Source organism: Centruroides vittatus, unplaced genomic scaffold (assembly GCF_030686945.1).
Source record: "Centruroides vittatus isolate TY-2023 unplaced genomic scaffold, ASM3068694v2 scaffold_946, whole genome shotgun sequence".
In the NCBI taxonomy this organism is placed as follows: Eukaryota; Metazoa; Arthropoda; class Arachnida; order Scorpiones; family Buthidae; genus Centruroides; species Centruroides vittatus.
This window is the reverse complement of record NW_027122723.1, coordinates 471,813-497,292: the sequence shown is the minus strand read 5'-3', so window position 1 is coordinate 497,292 and position 25,480 is coordinate 471,813. Positions and strand designations below refer to the sequence as shown.

Genomic DNA, 25,480 nt, shown 5'->3' with positions numbered 1-25,480 from the left:
ATTGTGTAATGTAAGTGGGTAGTATGGCAACACTGTTCCCTGCACATTTAGTTGTAACTGCAATGTTTCAACTGGCAGTTGCCATGTTCTTCTTGTAGTATATTTTTAGACACGAATAAACCTTTTTGTCAAGGTAACGTCTCACTATATATAACATTCAGGATGACGATACAAACGTCTTTCTGTTGCCATAAGGAGCCACGTGGCTACTTTTGCACACAATACATGCTTCCGTCCACTTTTCCTCTGTCCAAGGGAGTTTTTTCTTGTGTCCAAATTGTCGGTCACTTGTTCGAAACTCACAACTGGCCAAATTGAATGCCAACTCCACCATACTAACTTTGGCCCAGGAATTTCAAGGTTTCCGCTCAAAGTTATGACTTTACCTGTCTACTCGGGCACCGGGCATTGTCACTTCTCTCCTTTTATCATCCTCTCTCTTCGATGAGCACCAGATCAATAAGTGACCTTTCTTCGCTTCGTATGCCCTCCGGGTAACCTTGTATTCATTGTGCTGGTGATTCTGGAAATTGGCTCTCACTTTTGGATCACAATCACCAGCCAAATCACATTGGCTGGTGATTTGGCTCTCACTTCCAAAAAGAAAAAATTAAGGAATTAGAAAATTCTCAAAGAACAAAAAATAGGTAAAAATATAACCAAAAAAAAAGACAAAAACAGACAATATGGCATACAGCCACAGAGGTAAGACACAAGTACATTTGTAATTATTTATAATTATTGTTGTCAAGATTTCTTTATAAACAGTAAGTTAATTCTACGAGGTGAAATAGAAATGTCGGAGGTTGCAAATGAAATCCATTTTAGCATAATATTAACCAAATTATATCTTGTTTGTGTCATTTAGCCTACGGTAATGTTAGTTTTGTTATACATTGTTTCACTTAACATTGCAATTTCCAAGAACCTACTGATGACTAGGTGAGGTCTCACTGTACCCACTGTTTTCTTTTTTACAAGATTTTGGTTGACTTTGCTGCTGCTTATGCTGATGATGCCTTGGTCTTGGTTAGTGGCAATTCTAGAACGATAAAGCTAAGTGCATTCTCAACAACATTTCTGATTGGTGCTCTAAATACAAGCTTGATATAAGCCCCAGCAAGACACAAGCTATTGTCTTCAGTAGTCCAGGTGGCAAGCATCTATACCAGACATGGGCAAATGCAGCTCCGAGAGCCGCATGCAGCTCTTTTTGAGTTACATGCGGCTCTTGCTGAAAGTGTTCATTTCTGTTTTATATTATTATTTTTACAATTTTATTTTTATAATTTTGTGAAAATATATTTATTAAAAAAATTCAATATTTGTTTTATATTATATTTATATTAAATAATAAAATCGCATGCCTTACCACACTATCCACCATGACAGTACAGAACCGCGGCTCCCATGCATTTTGCAAAACGTACATTTCGGCTCCCACTGAACTCTTGTTTTCCCATCCCTAATCTATACTCTAGAATCCCAACAATTAAACTCAATGGCACCTCTATCAAAGTTGTTAAAACCATTTGCTATTTTGAGTGTCATCCTAGATCCTGTCATCCTAACTTCTGTGGACCCTGAATATTGAACACATCACCAACATCACTAGCAAGATTTTCCAGGGTTTTTCCGGAATGGTTGTAATTAGTAATTTGACATAGATCTGACTACTTTTTAACAATACTAAAAATTATCAAGTGATCAAATTAGTTTGTGTGGTTTAGCAATAGCGGCTATTGCAAAACCAGGTGAACTTCTTTAGTCACCCAATATTTGCAAAGTGAGTATCAATGAAATGAATCATTCCATCAATCAACTGAACAAGCCAAAATAAATTAAATAAAATATTTATTCAATAATTATGACTTTACAAATAAATTTAACAGTAGAATATTCATTCTCATTTTTAACATTTCTGGAAAATATGAATAGGTTTCTTCCCTTAACACCAATTTTATAAAAAAAAAAATATCAACAAAACTGTATTGCATTAAGAAACAAATAAATACATAAATAGATTAAAAATTTTAAATATATACACTTTTCATATATATATATATATATATATATAAATCTGTCATCCCTGAAATTTAAATGAAATTTCTGTAGCATCCATTTTTGTAAAAATTACAGAAATTGTCATTTTTTAATAAAAAAATATTTGTATAAAAATAAAATCACAATGGTTTCATTACATTAAAAAATAACTTGCACTTTTACAGCTAAAAATTTCTTTACTTTGTAACCTAGTATAAAAATCAGTTAAATTCCAGATTCAGCAATTCCTTCATCATCTGTAAAAAGATTATTTTTAGTTAATTCAATAATGAGCTAAAACAGAAGAAACTAAATAGTACCTTCGAAAGCCTGATTATCGTGAACTTCAGGTCTTAGTGAATCTAATATATCTTCCTTTCCTTCCAATACGCATAACAAACATTGATAAATACAAATATATTGTTGCTGTATAAAAGAAAAAGAAATATTTATTATAAAACGTACTTGTTTAACAAAAATAAAATTCTTATTGGAAAGTTTTTATATAATCCTATAAAACAACAAGCAAACATTTATTGTGACATTGTAACAATGCTGCTATTTTTATTCATATTTTTAATTAATTTAATTTAAGATATATTCTCTCCACCTCAAATTAGAAGCGACTTGCTCCTGTACATCATACTTTTCCTTTAACAATAGTTGTGCCGATCATCTATCTAACATCTTTCGGGAGAAAAATTTTTGAATTGAAATAACGTGGCTTTCGGGTTTAAATTGAATGTTCTTATATATCAGGTCAGTCCAAAAGTTCGTGCGCATTAGTAGCATGTATGGGATTCGCGATAACTCATTACCAGATCGATAAGATTCCGAACCTGTCGAAACTTGTCATCGCTTGAATGATGTATTCGTCAGTTTGTCACCAAATTTCGTAAAGATCAGACGCATACTAGTACTGATAAAAAATGAATATCGATAACGCATATAAACGTGCTGTGTTATATTTTTTCTTTTCGAGTGGTGAAACTGCCAGATCTGCAGCAATAAAAATTAATAGTGTACATGGTGCACATACTATTAGTGTAAGGACTGCCCAGAAATGGTTTGAAAAATTTAAACTTGGAAAAAGCAACATTAATGATGAATCCCGTTCAGGACGTCCTGGCGATTTTGATAACGACGTTCTTAAAAATCTTGTGGCTTCAGAGCCACATTTAACAGTGGATCAGATCGCAGAAAAGATGCATTCATCTCATGGGACAGTCTTTCGCCATTTAAAGGAGATTGGAAAAGTATCCAAGCTTGGAAAGTGGGTACCGCACAAGCTGTCCGAAGCCAATTGCCAGCAGCGAGTAAACATCTGCATTTCCCTTCTATCGCGCTTTGAAAGAGAGCCATTTTTAGACCGTTTGGTAACAGGTGACGAAAAATGGATTGTTTATGATAACGTCACCAGAAAAAGACAGTGGACAGACAAAGATAAGCAGCCAATTCCAACACCAAAGGCGTCTTTACATCCCAAAAAGGTTCTGCTAAGTGTGTGGTGGGATATGTATGGTGTCATTTATTATGAATTGTTAGAACCAAATAAAACCATTAATGCAGATGTATACAGTGAACAACTTTGCCGTTTAAATTCAGAATTGATTAAAAAACGCCCGCGATTGGTGAATATGAAAAAAGTGTTGTTCCACCATGATAACGCTAGACCACATACGGCTCGAACAACGATGCAAAAAATTAATGAACTGAATTGGGAGCTTTTGCCGCATCCTGCATACTCCCTGGATATTGCCCCAAGTGATTTTCAGTTATTTCGTGCTTTGCAAAATTTTTGCCAAGGCAAAAAGTTCAATTCTGAACAGGATATACGAAATGAACTCAGAAGTTTTTTTGCTTCAAAACCAGAATCTTTTTACACCAATGGAATAAAAAAGCTACCAGAAAGATGGCGAAATATTGTAGATAGCGGAGGAAAATATATCATAGATTAAAATGTTAAATTGTGTTTTATTTACACCATTTAAAAATTTCGCCAAAATGCGCACGAATTTTTGGACTGACCTGATAGTTAATCAGAGCCTCCTGCCCCTAAGGTTTCCAATCTGGTACCATCTTTCATTTATTTAACTCCATTGAGTATAAATTGATTAGCCTAATAAATATAGCTATAATAAATTGGAAGGATTATCACATCAGGAAATGACTGGAAGGAAATTTCACTAAATATTTTACAAAGTAGCCTTTAATTACTCACAATCAAGTTTTAGAATGCATTTTGGATTAGAATGCATACACAGACCCCTAAACAGCCTACATACATCCATACAGTACGAAACAAAAATTTTTCAAGACTGTCATAAGTAGCAATTCCAGACTAAAAAATTTTTTCCATATAAGTAAAGTGCACTGTTTACATAATATAAAAACAATAAATTACAATATACTAAAAAATTAAATAAGTACTAAACAAAACTTTTTCCATGATGAATTGTATTCGGTCTGGAATAGTAAATTCCACTTTTTCCTCTTTCTAAATTCAGAGAAATAGCACCAATTATTATAAATTAGTTTTCCCTTAATTATCATTACTTTAGGATAGGTACCACTCAATTCATTTCAAAAACCTTTAACAACAGTCTTTATTGTTTTATTTTTCTTGTAATTCACAATACACTCCCACTCCAACATCTGGATGTTGGAGTGGGAGTGACATTTCTAAATGGGAGTATGGGTAAAGAGGGAAGTGGTCTATAATGTAACTGTTGACCTCCCTCCTTACCCAGACTCCATCACCAATGCCTTGGCATAAATTGAACACCTTGAAGACCTCAAGGTTTAGGACCCAGTAAACTTCACTGTCAGTAACTTCCAATCTCTGTATCCATCCATCCATATTGAAACATGCTTTTGCTCTCTCTATAACTTCCTCTTTTTAAATATCCAATACTCGGCTAAGCATCATCATAACATTTTAGAACTGGCTTATCTCCTATGCCACACTTCCTTCTTTGCCTTTGAAAGCACTATGTTTCTACAAGGTAGGCCCCTTGAGTAGCCCCCTCTCAGGCGCCCTTTGCAAACTAGTCATTTAATATTATATCATTGTTTACGTTGGACTTAGTATATTAATAGGACTTATTATATTGGTGTTGTTTCAGTTTTTGTAAATAGAGGAGATCTTATTCAGAAAAACAAAATCTTTATTTTTCTGAATAAGATCTCCTCAATAAGATCATTATTTTATTGTTAAGTATGTAATTTTTTAGTTATTTGTTAATTTTTAATGAAATTTATGTTCTATGTGTTTTGTGTTTGTTTCCTAATTGTGTTCCTGATAATGAAAAGTTCATGTTCAAAAGTACTAGGATCTTATCTTTATTTATTGTAACATCCTCTGATGAAAAACTATTTTTATATTATCGTTTCATGAATAAACATTGTTTTGTCAGAATCTATGACTATAGTTTTGAATACAAAACACTATATATATACAGTAGAGCATTGTTTATCCGAATCAATTGGGGACTGGGGTTGTTCGGATAACCGATTATGTATGAAAAAATATATTAACCTATCCGATGCTGAAATTTTTCTCCATTGTGTGTCGCTTCGTGTTGAATTTTCGTCGATTTTAAGCCTAACAAAAATTTTTATAATAATCATTGAGGCTATTGTATCATTAAAAATTATTCTTTATTTTGTACAAACAAAATATATATATTGAAAAATATAAAAACAAAAAAATTATACTTTAGAAGTTAATCTAGTATCAAAAACATTGGATTCAGCACGGCACAGTCCGACTGGAAAGCTTTCGGTTAACCGGCTTTCGGATAAACAATGCTTTACTGTATATATATATATATATATTAGTTTATTATGAATTCATCTGTATCAACATTAAATTAATGCAAAATATAAGTAATGTATCATTCTTCACTTCAACTTTAAATCACTATATTTATCTCACCAACTACTTGTTACATTATTACATAAATAAATGAAATAAAAATTTCTTACTTCATTCTGAACCATCCAAACTCTTTCTTTCCTCATTTCGTAAACAATACCAAATATATCGACAAAGTCATATTTTTGAATATGCTGAAGAAGTCGATCCAGAGCTATAAATGTTCCCGATCGTCCTACACCCGCACTAAAAATTATAGTTAAAAGTTTCAATTAAATCATTGTAATCAGACAGCTATACATAATAATTGAAATTTTGTAATTAAACAACATATCACTTCTGAAAAATATAAACATAGTAAAACCTGTTTAAAACAAAATGTCACAATACCAATCAGAGTTTTCTGTTTTGGCAGATTTCTATTTTATAGAAAAAAGCTTTATTAAGAAAACTGTATTATAGTATATAACAATATATTTAACTTTGATTTTGAAATACCAAAATATGCTTCAATACTTCAATTCATCAGTTCATTTCATATGCTTATTTTTTGGATTGCGTGAATTTAACATACATATATATATATATATAAAAGAGTAACATATTATAGCAAAGAAAGAGTATGTTACTGTATAATTATAGTATAGGTACATGGATTAATTTATCTAGGGTCATTTATATAAAGTTTTTTCTCAAGGTTACACAATAACCTACAGAAGTATTGTACTCTTGAAACATTGCTTGAATATTTAACTTAGCTGGCATGTCATCCCAAACTTTCAAGAATAGGCAATTTTGAGTAATTAAAAGTTATTATGTAGCCTATTATGATTACTGACATAAACTGTTTTAATGTAGATCATCATTTCTGTCGCGACGGAATATTTTTAAAAAGATTGGATTCTTTAACATTGATAATATTCATATAAGGTATTTGTATATGAGCTTATTTTATACACCCTCTCTTTCTTCACTATAGTTTAACTATTAAACTCAAATTCCCTAGCCAAATGCTTTAATCATTTTTTGTTTTCTTTTCCAAAACTGCATTAGTATTTTTATTCTCTATTACGTCCATTTCAATTAATCTCATTTTCCATTCTTTTACCTTATTTTATATTGCCATAGGTAATATGTCCATTCAGTAACAATCTTTCATTTAACTGGTTGATAGCCACATGCCACTTTAAAATATCTTGTGCAATGAAAGCGGCTTAAGTTATTCTTTAGATTTGTGACAAAATTCATTTAATTTAGATAAGTCATTCTATACTTTAACTCCTGTAATTCGTCATAAGTATTTTATATTTTTATTATGTTACATTCAATAAGTATCAGTACCTGCAATGTACAACAACTGGTTTTGAATCAGGAATAATTCTCTCTCTGAAAGCCCTTACAAATTTCACTAATATCTGTGGGGGATCGGGGACTCCAAAATCAGGCCATGTTGTAAAATGGAAATGTCGTACAATTCTTGACTGTTCTCCCTTCAATGTAAAACAACAAATAATAATAATATTAAAATTGACTACTATAGCTAGTAATTGTACAATCAGATATATTAAATTTAAACATACCCTACAAACTTTAAATTCTGATATGGTCCAATGAGGATACTGAGATTCATTTAAAATAGTTACTTGGATATCTCCATAATAAACAGGTTGTGTATCAAAAGGCCAATAATGATCACATTTTTCTCTTCCTTTTTCAATACAACGAGTTAACATAATAATAGCCCTGCAATTCTGTTCCCAAACCATTCTCCAGAAATCATCTCTGGTGCTATGTAAAGGTCCTTGGGTAACAATAAATTCCCTTAGAGAATTAAATCCCTAGATGTAAAATTAGTTCTTAAATACAAAACTGGATACTTATTCATCTTATATATCAATTTATTCTACACAATAAAATAAGTATTTAAATAAATCTTATAAAACTTATAACATACAAATAATCTTATTAATTAGCCTTAAAAGTAATCATATTACTGTTTATCCTCAAAGACTTAATAACAATAATTTTTGAATAGAAAATAATTGTTTTTTGTTTAAATAAATATAAAATAAATTATTTTACTTATTTCAGACAAAGAAAACTGATTTTCTTTGTAAAAATTTGATTTTATACTAAAACTTCATTATATCAGTCAGTTCAAGATTAACCAATAGACAAATAAGACAAATGTTTAGGGCCCATAATTCAGAGGACCCAGTTTCAGTACCAAAAAAAAATAAAAATAAACAAAAAAATAAATAATACATTTTAAAAAATATATAAAAAAACATTGTATTAGTATTTGTATTGTTTATTATTAAAAAAATTTTAAGTGACATTATTTAAGATTTCTTTAGAAGCAACTTATTTAAATGGAGCCCCAATTTAAATTTTGTCTAGAGTCCTCTAGAGGCTTAATTAGGCACTGGTGTCAGTTACCATAATCATTTAACTAATAAACTCAATTTTTGTGACATGGCACTTTAGTATTTTTAGCATGATTTTATGTTGAATCCAAAATGAATCTTTAACTGTAGTGTTTAATAATAGGTAAAAAATGTACATATATGATCATGTCATATAAAGATTTTGCTTAAAATTGCAGTTTATTGACAAAGACGATTAATTTATACTAGTAAACAGATACAGGTATACCTCGCCTTACGTCGGTAATTGGTTCCAGGAGAGGCAACGTAAGTAAGAATATTAACAAATAGTGAACAATTTGCCAACCAAATAAAAATTCATATACAGGTATATCAATCAATTACAAAAATCATTACTCTATACACAGGAAATGATAGTTATTAACAGCAAAGAACCTTGCAATTGTCTAACTTCAGAACATTGGATATCCCTTTACAGATTGCTTAATTGATTTTAATTGTACTGTATTGCAGTTTTCTGTATTGTAGTATTACGGTAATGTATTGTGACAGTGGCAACACAACACTGGAAAGCTGTTCCCAACGTATGTGATGTCAGATCAAGGCTAACTTTCGCTTTTCTGGCTGATGTGCCCAGGCTTAGTCATGTCTTTGCCTTGAGCTTTGGCTGTTGTCTTGAGGTCTACGTATAATTCTAAATTTGTACATAGAGACTTGAAAATAAATACTTTGCAACTGTCCAGGAAACATAACATCCCATCTGAATTGTTTACCCATTACAATAATGACATTATGCATGGATGTGACTGAATTAATCAATATCTTGAAAAGAGGCACGCTGTAGCAGGCACCTCACTGGTGACCCATACATGATTTTCACGATGTAGTGATCTGAACAGCATGATTCCAGCAACGTCAACCAATTAAAAAAAACCAAACTTTGGACTTCACCTTCAAGAGTTCAGGTAGGCCTTCATTTTTTCCTCTATACCAGTCAAGCAGCTGAATGAAATGTTGGAAACTGAAACCATCACAGAAACAAATAGAAAAGTGGCCCTCAAATTACTGTCATTTCAGGACAAGACTCTAGAGCCATAGTTTGTGAATACAGCAGGGATGGAGAGTCGGAGTTGGAAGACAATTTTAAAAAATACTAACTTGAGTCGGGAGTCATATATTTTTCCATCAGCTCTCCATCCCTGGAATATAGATGCCCAGTTTGCCATCTCTGTCACCACCAAGGACTACCTGATATTACTTGGTCTTCTCTGCTCTCAACTATGACATATTGAACTATGTGAGCAACATCATTCTCAGTCCACCAGTGAAAACCATTATAATACACTCAAGGCAAGACTGGTTGAAGATTTTTCAGACTTGGAACAGAGGCAAATAAAAGTGCTACATCTTAGATTTTACATTGCAAGATGAAAAACAATCTCATTTGCTGAGAAAAATGAGGCAATTAACCAACAATAAATTGGGAGATTTGCTAAAAACTTTATGGCTACAGAAACTGCTACAACAGACCCAGGGAATCTTGGCAGTCTCTGATGATCGGTTAGAAAACTTAGCTATCATGGCAAATAGAATAGATAAAGTAATGTATGTGAGCATTAATGAGACTCAGACAGTACTCAAAGTCAGTTAAGTGAGCTCTAAGTCCCAGATATAATCTTTAAGCCAGAGAATCGATTGACTATCCCATCAAGACAAATCTAGGCAGGGAAGACGACGCTGGCAACAATGCTCAAAGATGCCAAAAATCAATTGCTAACAACTGATGTTGGTACAGTAAGAGAGTGAGCCACTCCTCATGTTACTTCCGATAGTAAGGAAACCCTAAGAAAATTGCACAAAGTGGCACACTCCAATTTCACACCTGATAATAAGAGCTGCTTATTCATATTCAGCTTCTAAGTGAAAATACCTATTAACAGCAGAAGCATTGTGTATGTTTTATCCTTCTCAAAGAATGACATGAGGAATGATCCCATGCAGCAAGACACTATTCGGCGAACAGTATATCCATACAAACACATGGTACCAGATTAGCCATGCTCGATCCTAACTTCTGCTGCCATGTCCAGTGGCTGTTTGTTTATGCTGAAAGAACAATGTATATTAGAAGAACTAAGGTAAAGAGAAACAGCTTTAAATAATCAGTTCTGCCAGGATAGCCTGCTATACAAGAACAAAAATAGTTTAACATGAAGAATCATGTAATTTTGTGGTTGAGATACAAATGTGCAAGTAATGAGGCTTTGTTCTTTATCCTGCAGAGAGTACACAATTTTTTGTTACACAATCAAGATTATTAAAATAAAAATTGAAAAATGATAAATGGTACCATTTATATTACAATATAATTTTTTCATTTTTGATTTTGTTTTCATTTTTAGACTAGTTCATTAACACTTGCCCTCAAACTGAGAGTGGGAAGTGTAATTACATGGGAGTTTGGAAACAATTAAAATATTTCAAAAACAAATTTTATTGACATTATATTATTAGGAGTTCAAATTTATAATTTTTAGCATTTTAAAGTTGCAAAATGTTTTAAAAATTTATATATGCCAATTCATACTATAAGTGGAGCTTCGTCTACACTTTATAGAAATTTTGAGATGACTTGTTATTACATATCACTGTTACAACAACACTGACATCAAGTAACATTAATGTCAAATGATAATGGCAAATTGATGGAAAAAGTTCTTCTTTTGCCAAAACATACTAGACCGTTATTTGACTATAGTCTGGGTAACTATTAATAATTAACATAAAATAATTTCTGTAAAAAAGTGTCCAATTATTACAGAAATACCCAAATTCTGGATCAAAAACTAATACAACAACAATAAAATAATTTTTCCTAGAGTAAGTGGTTAGACTGCTATCTTATACTAACATTAACTAATAAGTTACAAAATTTTTGAATAACATTTAATAATTTTATTTCAGGTTTATTTAATAATTATTAAATTTAATTCAAAATAATAATTTGCAAAATCAACACTAAAGATGACATTATCTTTTTTGTTTTATTTGCAGGAATATCAATGTGAATTTTTCTAAACAATTCAAATTTATCAAAATAAAAGGAATGATCATATTTTTAACAAAACATTTCTTATATTTTAGTAAGTAAGGTTAAGAAATCAGGAATCTCTCATTACTCAAAAAGTACAAAGAGATTTATAGACATATAATGTAAAAAAGGCCCAAATGGACAGTAATCAACATCATATAATTACTACATTAATTTACTTAAATACTGTGGTTTGGCAGAACAAAGACAGGAAAAATGTTAAATAGAAGTTCCTCATCCCTTTGCATCAGAGTTGTTCATCTTTATCATAAGGTGAAACAGTCATCTGTGTTATCACAACTTCAACAGTCCTCTTACTGCTCCCTTTGAACTTATCTAGGAAGTTAAAATCAAGTGATCAACCAGGAATAAGTTAGTAGTTTCCATCTTCACCAATTAAAGTCCCTCTCACTCATTACCCATAGAATCATCTTTTGACAAAAAGCAATGAAAAAAGAAATCTCTCCCAATTCAAATCATTGAAATCATTGAAAAGAAACAGGTAAATATGTAACGAATAGAAAATAAGAACATAGAGTCATATGAATTAATAGGTAAATATTATTTCCCCATCTGAACCTAAACAATTATTCAACTCTGCTGAATTTGACTCAATATCCTTTTGAGACTGACAAGTATTTCACCACCAGTTCTTGAATCTCTCTTTTTCTCTATCAAAAAACTTATTGTAATATCATTAGAAAGAAACAAGAACTTCTTCAATGTATAACAATTAAGTTTAACATCAAATTTAGTTTTAAAAAAGAGTTGGTCGCCTGTCTCTTCTTTTGGAACCACCCATTCATGTAGATTAAATTTGCCAGCTCTCTAAAAAAAGTTATCATCCTAAAGTTATCAAATAGGCAAATCTTGAAACAGTTCTTATATCGAAAAGTTATTCTATCCCTTACATTATTATATATAACTGATATGTATAATATTTGAAATTTATGCTACAAAAAATAAAAAAGCTTACAGGAATGTAATTGGAATTTATATAATCAGAACCTTCTTCGTCGTCGGTAGGTAACAATTTTACTCGAGAATGGTCATATGGAAGTATATTTGTAAATCTATTTTTCGGACGATTAACTGGTAGATCAGCTGCTGCACAGAGCTTCTCTCTCCCAACATGTTTCAGTAATTCAAATTCTTCAGAAAACCTAAAATCTGAATCTGCTGACATAATGTTATAGTGGTCAAGAAAATCCTTCAGTTTGATCGGTCGACTAAATATGGAAAAAAGACAATGATATGAAATCAACAAAAAGCGAACAAATCAAATTCACATCAAGTGTTGTTTTAACTTACCTTGTAATTAATTCACTTTCTGTGATTGATAAATTGTCTTCTTTGCTTACAGAATTTCGTTGTTTTCTTGAAAATATACTTCCTCTTCTCTTTAACATCACAATTATTAGAATAATAAGTAGCACTAATGTAAGTGTTACCAATACTATTATAATCAATAATTTATTATCTGTATCTAAAAAAAGTAAATGAATATTTATTTATTTATTAAAACATTAATAATTTAACTGTTAAACTAATTTGAACAAACCTGTCTGGATTGGTGGTGAAAAGACGGTATCGGAAAAATTTGTAGGTGAAACAAAGGCTCGAATTTTCACTTTATATTTTGTGCCGGATTTAAGTGGACCATTACAATATCCTTTAACATTTTTACAATTTTCTGATCCTATTGTAAAATCTTCCACTAATATATTACTGAAGGGATAATAAGGTCTAACAGTCTAAAAAAAATTAAAAAATTATATTTTCTCCACTCCAAAATAAATTTATATTCATTTAAATATAAAATAAAATAGTTAAATAAAAATATCATCTCTATAAAAAAAATTTTATTTTAATATAATTATTAACTGTATACAAGCAAAATATTAAAAACACATTTTAATATTAAATATTTTCTGCTAGATTTAAAAAGATTTTTCAGACAAAATGAATTATAATAATAATGTAAAGATGGAATACAAGTTGTTGTGTCTGGCAATTTCACTAGACACAACAACATATTCCATCACACTGGCTTTCAAAAGGACTCCTACCATATTGTCTCTTATCAGAAGTGTCAAGGACCATCCCAACTGGCAACACTTATTAGGGTGTATTCCATCCCACTTCAGGACAATACATGCAATAGATGTGGGCCACTAGCCAACATATCACCATCAGTTTGAAAGAACATCAGATGAATATAAATAAGGGTCACATCTCCACAGCCTTTGCAGCATATGCCTGAACCCTGATGTCTTGGTCCACTTTGACCAAGTAAGAATTCTCTATCACATACAAAATAGAACACAACTCCAATACCTGGAGCTTGTGGAGATACACAGGGCTACTTTGAGATGCCATTAACTTTAATGACACCAAAACTTTTTCACCCGTGTGGAAAATTTGCCTACATAACTGCCATTTCATAACTAATCTTCGGCATCCATGAGACGACCACAATTCTGACTCCTCCAAACAATGAGCTGCCACAAATTTGAATCTACACATTTCAGAGATCAAACAACATAGGCTGATGATGTCCATTTACAATAGAAGTACCAAGTGCGTTTAAGAATCTATTATAAAATCCATTCTAATTTAGCATCATATATATTACCATAAAATTTTTCCTTAATGGTAATACAGTAAACTGTATCTATTATGGTAATAATAATTTATTATCGTATGTAAAGTGCAAAGTAAATGTTTAAATCAACTTTATTTACGTTATTATGTCTAAGTCAATCAATGTAATTAAAAATTTCAAAGATTACCTTTTATAAGAAATTTCTATTTGTCTTAAGTTTTGACAATGGTGACACTTCCAGTTTTGAGAATAATATCAAATCAAAAGGCAGCATTTATGCCAATTAAAAAGACAATAACAATATTCACTTACAAAAAGTCAGTTATTTTAGATTGTAGGTGTTTTTCACCTAAAAATTGTTTATCCATGTCACTTTCTAAATCATACATTTTGTTCATTACTTCCGATGAAGTTTTCCAAGACCTATAAAACATTTTCAATAATCTTATTGCATTATGTACTTGACAGCACTTCATTTTCTCTGTTCGATATTTCATCTTCATCATCCTCATTTTTTTTTGTCTGAAAATTTCTTTTGTCTGCATCTGTATGAAATAACATGAGTAACTATGCAGACTAACTGATTGTCATGTCATTTAAAGGTGTGGCAAACTCACCCCACCGAAGTCAGGTGCTGAGAGTACCACCAATAGTTGTTCTAAGAAATGAACTCTGATCCTAGGGACTGAACATGTAATATTTTCTTTGTTAAATAAAATTCGTAATCTAATTTTGTAAATTTGGGAGTGCTTTAAAAATGACGTTAAAACAGGGTTTTATGTCGTTACAAGTGTTTTTTAACATCATCTAGTATTGTAAAATTGTGGGACTGATAAAAATTTAATGTTATATTAGGGTTGTTGTTACATCTGATGACGTTTTATTGGGTTAAACTGTATTTATATGTCTCCTTTCACCAGTGTATGTACTTTCGTATGAACTTTCACACTGCCCTGGGGCTGCCAAACGCACGTCAAGGACTCACCTTCAAAAGCGAGCTCCCCAAACTCTCTTTTTCATATAATCATCAATCAGAGAAGGAATCTTGTATTTTTTTAATATTATGTAAGCCAACTTTTCATTTCAAATAAACGGGAAAATTTTGTAAATGTGTCTTGCATCGGTGTTTCCCACACCACCACCCACCTACAGTTTTGAATGCCTTGTTCATCCTGACGTGGGCTTAAAGACCTCCCCCTTTCGAGTCGGCAAGCTCACACACACACACAGAGAGAAAGAGAATTTCCCCCATATTTTTGTAAACAGGAGGTATTAAAATACTCAAAATATCAAGATTTGCAGAAAACCCAGAAAGTGAAATTTGACACAATTACAAGACTCTCTTGTGTTATAAAAGCCAGAAAACTAAAATTAATTTAATTTACAACCTCATACTCTAAGAGCTATCTGTATTCTTCTAACCAACAGCTTCAATAATGTACACATGGCATGAAAGTTTTTCTAAGGAGCAGTTTATCTGTTTATCACTATCTCATTACTTTCTGTGGTTTTACACAAATAAACTGTTATAAGTGTTTTATCTTCATTAACACACCGCTAACATTAGATTAATCTAAAAAAAATAATGTTTAGACTTCAGATCTTTTTGAGGTTCAAAAAAAAAGAAAAAAAAATTGCTTTAAAACTCAATTCTTTAAATATGTCTTCAAAAAAATTGATGAGACTTCATAGGTTAAATCCGAAGAAGTTAACCGATGTTTTTTTGTCTGGACCGCATTTCATCAGAGACAAAAACTTCTGAGTGTTATCTTTGTTATTCTTTACTCACTATGCATTTCGGGTGCAAGATTTTTTTGTGTAACTTGCACCCCTCATCGGGTGTTACATTTCTACACAATGGTATAAATACAATTATATACAGTGATTATTACGGTAAAATTACAACTTTACCGTAATAATCACTATGAAGTCTCATGAATATTTTTGAAGAAATATTTAAAGAATTGATTTTTAAAGCAATATAAAGAAAACTGAACCATTGATATAATACATATCTATTCTTATAGTAAAAAGAAACATATTTGCAGTCGAAATGAGAACTGTATCCATCATTGATGACCACAGATATAGTATATTTACAAAATTTACATTTTGAATTTTGTGTAGTTATTTCCCACTTATCTAAATAAGCTGTGATAGATACAAGGTCAAAGATCATATAATTTTCATAGAGTTTTCACAGAGTTCATCTATGAAAACTCTATTCTGCATCTTCATAGAGTTTTGTTACGTTTTCAATAAATTAATTCATGGAACAAAAAGAACAGATTAATTTTTAATTTTTGGTTTCTGCTATACTCTACATATTTTTGTTTATTTACTATTTCTTATTAAAGATTTATTATGAATTTTAATAAAAATCAGTCTCTACAGTAAATCTAAGGAAAACATAAAGCGTCAAACGTAACATACTTGATATGGTGGCCACTTTGATTGCCCTTGTACATCTTTCCAAGAAGGAAGTTGTAAAGTATTTGATTTCTTTGTTTCATCTTCTGCTACAATAATTGCATAACTTTTTATTGGTCCAAATATTTCAGAAAAGAAATTTTTTCGAAATCTAACTGTAATTGAAGTCGTGCTATGGCTTACTTCAATAGGAAAAATATGGCTTTCTGGAGAAGGTGGAGCTAAAAAAAAAATTTGTTTTATAAAAAACACAAATAAATTTATATTATACATTTATGAATTTAATGAAGTTATTTTACTAACCCCATATTGGTGTCTTGAATTCAATTTGTGATTTTACTCCAGGTCCTACTTTAGTATGTGCTTGAATCTATTAACATTTTGATTTTAAATTTAAATTTTAATACTAAAAATATAAGAATGGTTATTTGGTATTACCTGAAATATATAAATTTTTCCTGGAATTAGATTATCGATAATCCCTCTTGTATCTGTTGAGTCAAATAATTCATGATGCAAAAGAGATGAGCCCTAAATTTACAATTAAATTATTATAAATAAATCATAAGTTTACATAATACAATTTATTTTATAAAAACTAACAAAATAAAAAGTACCATAAACTGGGGTTACTTTGTGACTGCAGGATAAACTGAAATTACACTAGCACAACTTATTTTGAATATGGCAGGTTTATATCCATTTCAAAATTTATTTGCCAGTAAGATAAAAATAGCCTGTACAGTGAAGTTACTTAATGCCAAAGTTGGAAAGTATAGGACATTATATTTTTCACTACTCTTGTTCCTTCTGGTAGCCAAAAGATCAAGTGATGTGTGAACGATGCAATAATTTTCGGACGTAAAATAACTAAAACAGTTGATGTGTTAAAAGTATGTTTAAGTTAAAAGTATTACTCTTCCTTATAATTATCTATAAATACAATTAATTTTTATTAATTGGTTTAGCTAGTGTAAGTTATAGAAGTAAATTTTGCACAATTGGGGAGTTAATTTATGATAGCATATGAGAATCTGATGGAAGTGTAGGAAGTGAAACTCCAGAATTATGAGATGCAGACAAGAAAATAAAACATCCATATAAAGTACAGTCAAACCTGTATTTATGCGGTCTTTTTTTGTGCGATTTTTTGTTTGTGCGGTATAGTTGGCGACTAGTCTCGTGTGATTTGTCATGTCTCACGTTGACTTATTATAGCTAAATAAACTTATTATAGCATAAATGAACTTATTATAGTAATATTAGTGCATGAATATGCAAAAAATGAAATAATTTATTTTTTAAGTCAACAAAACACCACCTGGACAAAAATATGTAAAACAGACGATAGACGAGACGATGCAGTCAAGTGCTGACATCTGTTGTCAATAAATTCTATTTCGTACGGTTTTGAGTTATTTTCTATGTGAGACTTTTTTTATGCGGTCCCTATTGACCGCATAAAAAAATATTTTTTTAATTGTGTTGAGAAAACTATTTTGTATAGCCCCTCGTGAAGTTTCGTGCGATTTTTTTATGCGTTTTTTTTTATGCGGTCCCTATCCACCGCATAAAAACAGGTTTGACTGTATATTGTTAGTGTATGTAATATTTATATCCTATATTTTGTGCCATATGTGCTACATTTGTCAGCGATATGTCTGCTGCCATGGTAATGTGCGCGCAAAATTAAAAAGTTCCAAAAACGTTCTAAAGTTTCATACGCACAACAGTTATTCGAATCTCGACTGTATAACCCAAAGAAGACCGAGTAAATGGTCAAAAACGTTTGTTTCAATTAAATATAGTACTGGATAATCAAAGGTTGCTATGAGTTGATTACATCCATATAAAGAATATTAAACCTAGAAGACAAGAGAAAAAGGTAATCATGTAATTATAATTTTTGAAGAGAGGTACTACTCTGCAATTGTAACAGAAGTGAAAAACGATTAAACTTTTTAAACACGAAATCAGTCAAAATCAGCCAATTGAAAAGATGTTAGACTAGTTTCTCTATACAAGTTTCCCTCGTATCCTACGGAGTAAAAACAATTTAGACATTAGCAACAGAAATGGAATGAGTTTTTAGAGCTTAAAAAATTAACCTTCATTCCATTGTATTTATATATATGTTAGGCTAAAAGAACGTAAACTCTCATTGAGCGAAAAAGAAAAACTTCCACAACATGTTGTGGCTCATTTAAATCTTTCACAACACATTGTGACTAACTCAAAAAGACCTCAAAGCAAAATTTGCATCGTGGCTTTCATGATATTTGACCACTACGCCATGCGGTGATTAAGAAAAGCCATAACGCATTCTGAACATTAGCTGATCAACCACAATAGAAGGTGATATGACACACAGTAGTTTCTAACTTTAAAATATATGTTCTAACCTTGAAACATTTTTATTTACAATTTTTAATGCTAAACAACATTAGTTCTACAAGTTTTCCTAGAAAATAAATTTTCGTACTTAAAAAAATTTCAAAGAAATAAAATGTACAGAAAAAAACACACAGTTGGTTTTTCTTGTTTTGCTTAAAAGTGCTAAAGGTCAAACTACATTTTTATTTGAGTATTGATAAAAAATTCAAATTTTGCTCAAAGAACATAAAATGCAACTCAAAATGTCACAGTAATAGTGCTTGTAAAAGTAAATAACTCTGCAACATTCTCGATTCTCATAAAAAAGATATCTTACATAAGGGATTATCACACTGACTTGTGAGTAACCAATCTAACATATTTTAAAAATTCTTTATTCTTCTACTGTACACAATTTAAAGAATTTTTAAAATGCATTAGATTGGTCACTCGGTATGATAAACATTTGTATATTAATCTATAACATTTGTAGTTATATTAATCAAATACTACAATATGATATAATAGAATGGTTAGAAGTTCAAAATAATCTAATAATCTTAATCTTTGCTGTTTTTATTTTTTTCCCAAGCAATGCCAGACTCATCTATATATATAAATCTGAAAGTATTACATTCTTAAATACTGATAAAATTGTACCTTAACATAATATGTTATCTTGAATCCAGTAATTATTCCATTTTGTTCATCTTCAGGAAGAATCCATTTCAATGTAACTTCATTAGGTTTAATATTAATAGTATCAAACTTGTGAGTTTTCCCAGGTACTATAACATATTTTAAATGGCTTAACATTTTGATTCTAAATGCAATATGGAGAGACATATATTATGGTAACTTACCAGATTCTTGAGTTTGATAAGTTTGAGAAATTGGACGACTACGTTTTATGGTTGAAGTGTTATAACCGCTGATAACCGTTACCAAAAATGTATAATTATGATGAGGTTTCATATTTTTGTACGATATTTGCTCATTATTTGTAACATTTCTTATTAAATGTCCTTGATGATCTTGATATTCAACTTCATAACTATCTTTATCTCCCAAAGGTTCATCCCATCCTAGTGTTATTTCAGTATCTGTAATTCTAACTGGAAATACCTCCTTTATTGGTTCGGGATCTGGAAAATCAAAGAATTAAAAGAAAGTTATTAATTACTAAATATATTATTAAGAACCTGGTGTCTGTTTTGTTTGATATTGAAAAGGGTTAGTTACAATTATGATTGCTATCGGTTCTATTGCATATGCTACAGTTTTCATTGCTTTGCAATGTGGAATAATTTTCTGTTTACAAATTAAAAAATAACAAATAGAACTTGCTTTCAGGAAATAGGAAAAGCTTGCATGAAATTTATACAGTAAATATGCCAATCTAATACTTATTCAGTGGATGTCACGCCAATACTTGTACTGACTCAAGAGAACAAATTCACACAAAACGGCATTAAGGAACATTTTATTTTCCTGCAAGTACTTTTGACGCAGTAATGGGTGTCAAAAGCGCTTGCAGGAAAATAAAATGTTCCTTAATGCCTTTTTGTGTAAACTTTTCTCTTGAGTCAAATATGCCAATCATTGACAATTGCCAAACTTAAGCAATCTCTTTATAACAGAAAAACAACATGACTAAATCACAGAACAAAGAATAGTCATAAATAGAATGATTCTGTTTTAATCCTACACTGTTTGAAATGCACAATGGACTCTTCCAAATTTAGCTTGAAATGTCTTTCTTACATGCAAGGATCGACAAAGCATTCAGATGTGAATCTGATATTGTTAATCAGAGAGAGTTTTTACAAGTGTATTTTAAAACTGATATTGAAGAGCAAGTCTATCAGAGAACAGTAACCATTTATTTACTTTCACTGTTCCAGAATACAGCAGAATACTTTTCTTTGTAGGCTATTTTGGTTGCTAAAATTGTTTAAAAATTTTCTTTTATAAAGAATGAAAAAATATCCTTTTAAAATTGCAGATGTCTTACTTTCATTTACATCTGTGCCATATTGGGACTATATTACTTTTTATCTACTGAAGTAAGTGCTAGTACAGTCAATTCTGCCTAATTGGGACACGTTGGGACTAATCCATTTTGGCCCAATTAAGTGGCTGTCCCAATTAAATGAAATAATAATAAATTCTAAAATAAAATATGTAATACATAGGTAAATAGATCCCACCAGTGGCCAAGTGGTTCCATTTCCTGAACACTGAGAGTTCAATCATGGGTTTGCACCTTGTCAGGACAAGCTGGCCAGGTGGAGTTTTCTGGGTTTTCTCCACATCTGTAACTCCTGAATAGGGCCAGTTACCTTTAAAAAGACCTCCTGGAAGGCATTTCCCTATGCAGATCACCCAAGTGTTGCATTGCCATAACTTAACTAAATAAACAAACAAAACGTAGGTAAATAAATATATATGTAAAAAAAAAAATAATAATTAGGTACCTATTTTAATGCTTTATTAAACCAAAATATAGAAAATATTTGTACTATAAATTTGCGAAACTCATAGATACTGATAGATAACTGATTTTCATCACACTAGTGTTGCCAAATATTAATAGGGATGTAAACAAGGGTTGACCGTTCAATCAGGAATGGATCAAACGATCTTTCCTTTCTCTCTTTTTAGTTAGAACATGTCTGGGTTCGTCCAAAAGTCACCTTATGACCTTACTTTGAGGACAGTTTCCTTTACTTGGAGATGGGCCACTTTGCTGGGAATGTTGTAGAATCTGCCAGCTCTGGATGCTGGTCCCAATGATCAGATGGCTCCTTTCTGGGTTTAGATGTAATCATGCACACAACATCTTTCAATGAAACTCTAGTGTCTTCCAACTTGGTTGAGAGAGACCTCGAAAAATTGTCTGGGAGGTGTCTTTGTCCCCTTACTTTTAAGGGGATTGTCCGGTCCAGTCTGGAGCAGTCAGTAGCTCCCATTCAGGTCCGCCTCAGATGGGATTCCAGTGTGATATATCCTGCTATGCTGATCCCCTCCAGAAAAACCAAACTGCCCGAGCAAAAAACAAAATTGCTTTGTCTCCTCCAACCATTAGGCCTACACAACATTAGTGTACATAGTGTTGACAGATTTTCAGAAGATCCCTAAAATATATCAAAAATTGCTAAATTTCTTTTCTGCTACTGTCCAATTAAGCATTTAAATTATGTAATAATTTATTTGTTTGGTTTCTGTTCTTTGAGATTTGGCTCAATAAAGTAACTGCCCCAATTAACTGGTGGCCCAATTAAACGGAATTAACTGTATATGTAAACTTTTAGCTGTTTCTGGTGACAAAGTTTATTTTACTAAATATTTTTCATTGATGCAACAGTTTCTAGTGAATTTAAAACAAGATGAGTAAGAAGGTTGTCTTATGGAAGGATTTTTATATAGACTCAGATTTCTTTGAGACATCAATTACCATATTTTACAACATAATATGCATATAGGACACACCCTTATTTCAGCACATGGGTGGATTAAACTTCTTTAAAGCAGTGGGGAAAAAATATAAGGACTGGCAATGGCACCTATGAATGTAAAGGGATCAGTCCTACTGGCACTCTGGAAATTTCCTAATGGCCCAAACATCCCTGGTCACTGAATCATATTAACTCATTAATTAACCTTTATCATGAGACCATCCACCACAACGTGTTAAGGTCATGTGACATTTGATGTTAATGCAATTAGATTAATCTAAAAATTCAATTAATTCTAGTTTTCAACGATTTAATCTTTGATTTGCTCTTCTGTTTGTGGATTGACTTTGGTTTAAGCCAATAATTGTTGTTTTGTTACCACCCGCAAGCAATAAATATTTTGGAAAAGACATCCCCTACCATTCTACAGCAATTAGATGCACTTATCTGTACAATTGGCTTAGAACAATCTAAGGAAAACTCCTTCTAAACTTTAATTGGCTATTTTCTGTTTTTACAGACATTACTTTAACGAATCAGTGACTTGTGAAAGCTATAAATTGTCACAGAAAGCCCCCTTATTCTGACTATGACCTTGGAAATAAAGTGTAAATAATCACTATAAATTTGATTGTTTTAATTGTTTTTTTAGTTCTAATTAGCTAATTTAATGTTCTTAGACAGTATTTTGAAGAATGAAAATCATTTTAGAACCGTCAAGCAATAAATTTTCTGGGACAATCAATTCTTCCCTGCTGTTACATAATATGAGAAAATACGTAAATAATCACATGCAAATCACATTGTATAGTATAGTCCATTATTGTAACAGTAAAAATAATGTTTATTATTCATTATCTGAAAAAAAACTTGTATTGACTTTGACCCTCAGATAACTCATCCACCCCGCTCTCACTCCTCTAATTAGAGATGTAGTGTAAATAATGGCTATAACTTCTCTCCCACTCTAGCTAGACTGCTGTCGCTGAGGTTTGTTTTGTTGAAAAAAAAAACGTGTGTAAGTAATTAATGTAAAACATTCACTGAATCTGTTTAAATTACTTTTTTTTCGTTTTTTTTTGTAAAATTTAAAATTTGAATATTATTTTAAATTTGTATTACACAAAAAATTAAACAATCATAAACTTTAATGTTTGTGATTAAAAACAGAAAACAGATTGAATCTATCGCAATTTTCAAGCGAGATATTGCAATTTAAAAACAACGCATTTTGTTTTTTTATTAATAGTTTGCACAATAGGTATTAAGACACAACAGAAAAAGAAACTTACACAATCTTGCTTGTCTATGAATTGGAATACTTCTAATGTTATCACTAATTGTCCAGATACTAATATTATATAATCGACCAGGTTCCAGATCATGAAATTTAATCAGCCTGTTTGGATCATCAAAAGATTTTTCTTTTGCAGGCACTGATTCATCATTCAGTTGTATTCTGTAACGATCAAACACTACATTTCGAGTAGGAGTTGGAGTGTATTTGATGCCCAGCGTTCTTGTTGTGTGTTCGTCAGTTACAATATTGATCACAGAATCAATTACGGGTACTAAAATGAAAATTTTTAATTAATAAATTAAATTACTTTCTTTACACATAACAACTAAAATAAAAAATGAAATATTTTACTATCAATTTTTGGACCTTACATGTTCTTATCACTTTTTGATAACTTTTACTTTTCAAATTATGATTAACAGCATAAAAATGAAATTTATACAACTCTCCGGGCTTCAAATTATATATGATGGTATTTATTGCATCTCCAAGTTGTGTGTCACTATTCAAAATCTGCATAGAAAGTTAATATGTTAATAAAATATATTAAACACATTTAACTAAACGTTTAACTTTCAGTAACAAAAATTTTTAATGTAAAAAATTTTCATAGGGCCAATGAACATAGGGTCTCAAGGTTGAACAATGTTCCTGTGAGGAACAACAGATTCAGAGAGATATAAGCACTCCATACACAAAAGTTTGCAGGAACATTGTTACACCATTTTCAATAAAAGGCACACTACCGCCCTGTCCATTTAACACCACTGAGACAGACGTGCAAGCTGATCTCCAGAATGCCACATTAATTAAGCAATAATTTCAAACCGATCACATCAGAGCTCTAGAAGCCTTGGAAATATACAAGACTGATGTGACCAGCAACCGTATTTACTTTAAAGACAAAAAAGCTTCTTATATGCTTGGCAATGCTTTTACGAAAAGCTGGAATTGCCAATATAAATTATCAATTATTATTATCATTTCGTATTATTTTATTTCTTATATTTATTTCTTGTTTAATTTTATATTTATCACCAATTTATCACCAGTTTTTGTTCTAATTATTAAAAATATATTGAAAAATTTTTGTTTTACGCATTCCAATTTTGAAATATAGTTTATGACCTAATGCAGACCTTGGTTAAGGTCAAAAATGTTTGTCAGAAATTACATTAAAAATTTTTGTTACTGAAAGTTAAAGGTTAAATGTGTTTTATTAATTTGTTCCAGTACTGAGAAAGAGATAATTTTATTAAATAATTTATTTTAGTTTATAAAATTAAATAACTCAAAATAATAAACTTTACTTATTCTTTTTCATACTGTTAGAGAACTATTAAGGTTTAAATTAGTGACGAACAACTACTTCTGGATGTGGATTTCAAGTGAACTTCATATGTTTCTAGTGGCTGCAGGTACTTTTCTCTTGTGGCATTGCAAACTTTAAGCCTGCCAAGTACCAATATATTCCATTTCCTGTAGAGACTACTTACTAAAATAACATATGCTAATCATATGCAAAGTAGTAATATATTGTTTATCATCATCTTTCTACTGGCCAAATTTAGTTTGAACATTGTTGCAAATATTGACTTAACTATAGTTGCATAATAAGCACACAGCAGAAATCAGGAAAATAAAATTATATTGGCAAAGCCCTGGGGACTGTAAATTACGACCTCACCAATCATATGGAGCCTGTAAGTTGCTCATGACTAGTTTAGATAACGCTAAACTTAGTTTGAAATGTTTATCTCTTACTCTCATAAATGTTATGAAACTATAAAATTTCATACTTATTATAACAAGCTAAAATAAAAATAGCTTTATGTTTACAATATAATTCACACTCAGTAGAGAGATATAACAATTGTACTATAGCACCTAATGATTGCTGAGAAAAATTATTTATT

The 25,480-nt window shown here is 30.9% G+C and overlaps 1 protein-coding gene across 1 annotated transcript in view; it reads right to left on the bottom strand.

Moving 5' to 3' along the window:
* Positions 1 to 1,837: 1,837 nt before the first annotated feature.
* LOC136990618 (tyrosine-protein phosphatase 10D-like) overlaps positions 1,838 to 25,480 on the bottom strand; it is a 68,045-nt gene continuing 44,402 nt past the window's right edge. The window contains exons 13-27 of the mRNA XM_067289013.1: positions 23,936 to 24,077; positions 23,557 to 23,835; positions 19,670 to 19,951; positions 19,467 to 19,594; positions 16,872 to 16,964; positions 16,737 to 16,803; positions 16,437 to 16,654; positions 12,960 to 13,152; positions 12,710 to 12,884; positions 12,375 to 12,627; positions 7,501 to 7,758; positions 7,262 to 7,410; positions 6,031 to 6,166; positions 2,364 to 2,469; positions 1,838 to 2,300 (exon numbers count right to left, since the gene is read on the bottom strand). Coding sequence (XP_067145114.1) covers positions 2,269 to 2,300; positions 2,364 to 2,469; positions 6,031 to 6,166; positions 7,262 to 7,410; positions 7,501 to 7,758; positions 12,375 to 12,627; positions 12,710 to 12,884; positions 12,960 to 13,152; positions 16,437 to 16,654; positions 16,737 to 16,803; positions 16,872 to 16,964; positions 19,467 to 19,594; positions 19,670 to 19,951; positions 23,557 to 23,835; positions 23,936 to 24,077 — 2,511 coding nt within the window. The 3' untranslated portion in view covers positions 1,838 to 2,268. The remainder of the gene's footprint in view (positions 2,301 to 2,363; positions 2,470 to 6,030; positions 6,167 to 7,261; positions 7,411 to 7,500; positions 7,759 to 12,374; positions 12,628 to 12,709; positions 12,885 to 12,959; positions 13,153 to 16,436; positions 16,655 to 16,736; positions 16,804 to 16,871; positions 16,965 to 19,466; positions 19,595 to 19,669; positions 19,952 to 23,556; positions 23,836 to 23,935; positions 24,078 to 25,480) is intronic.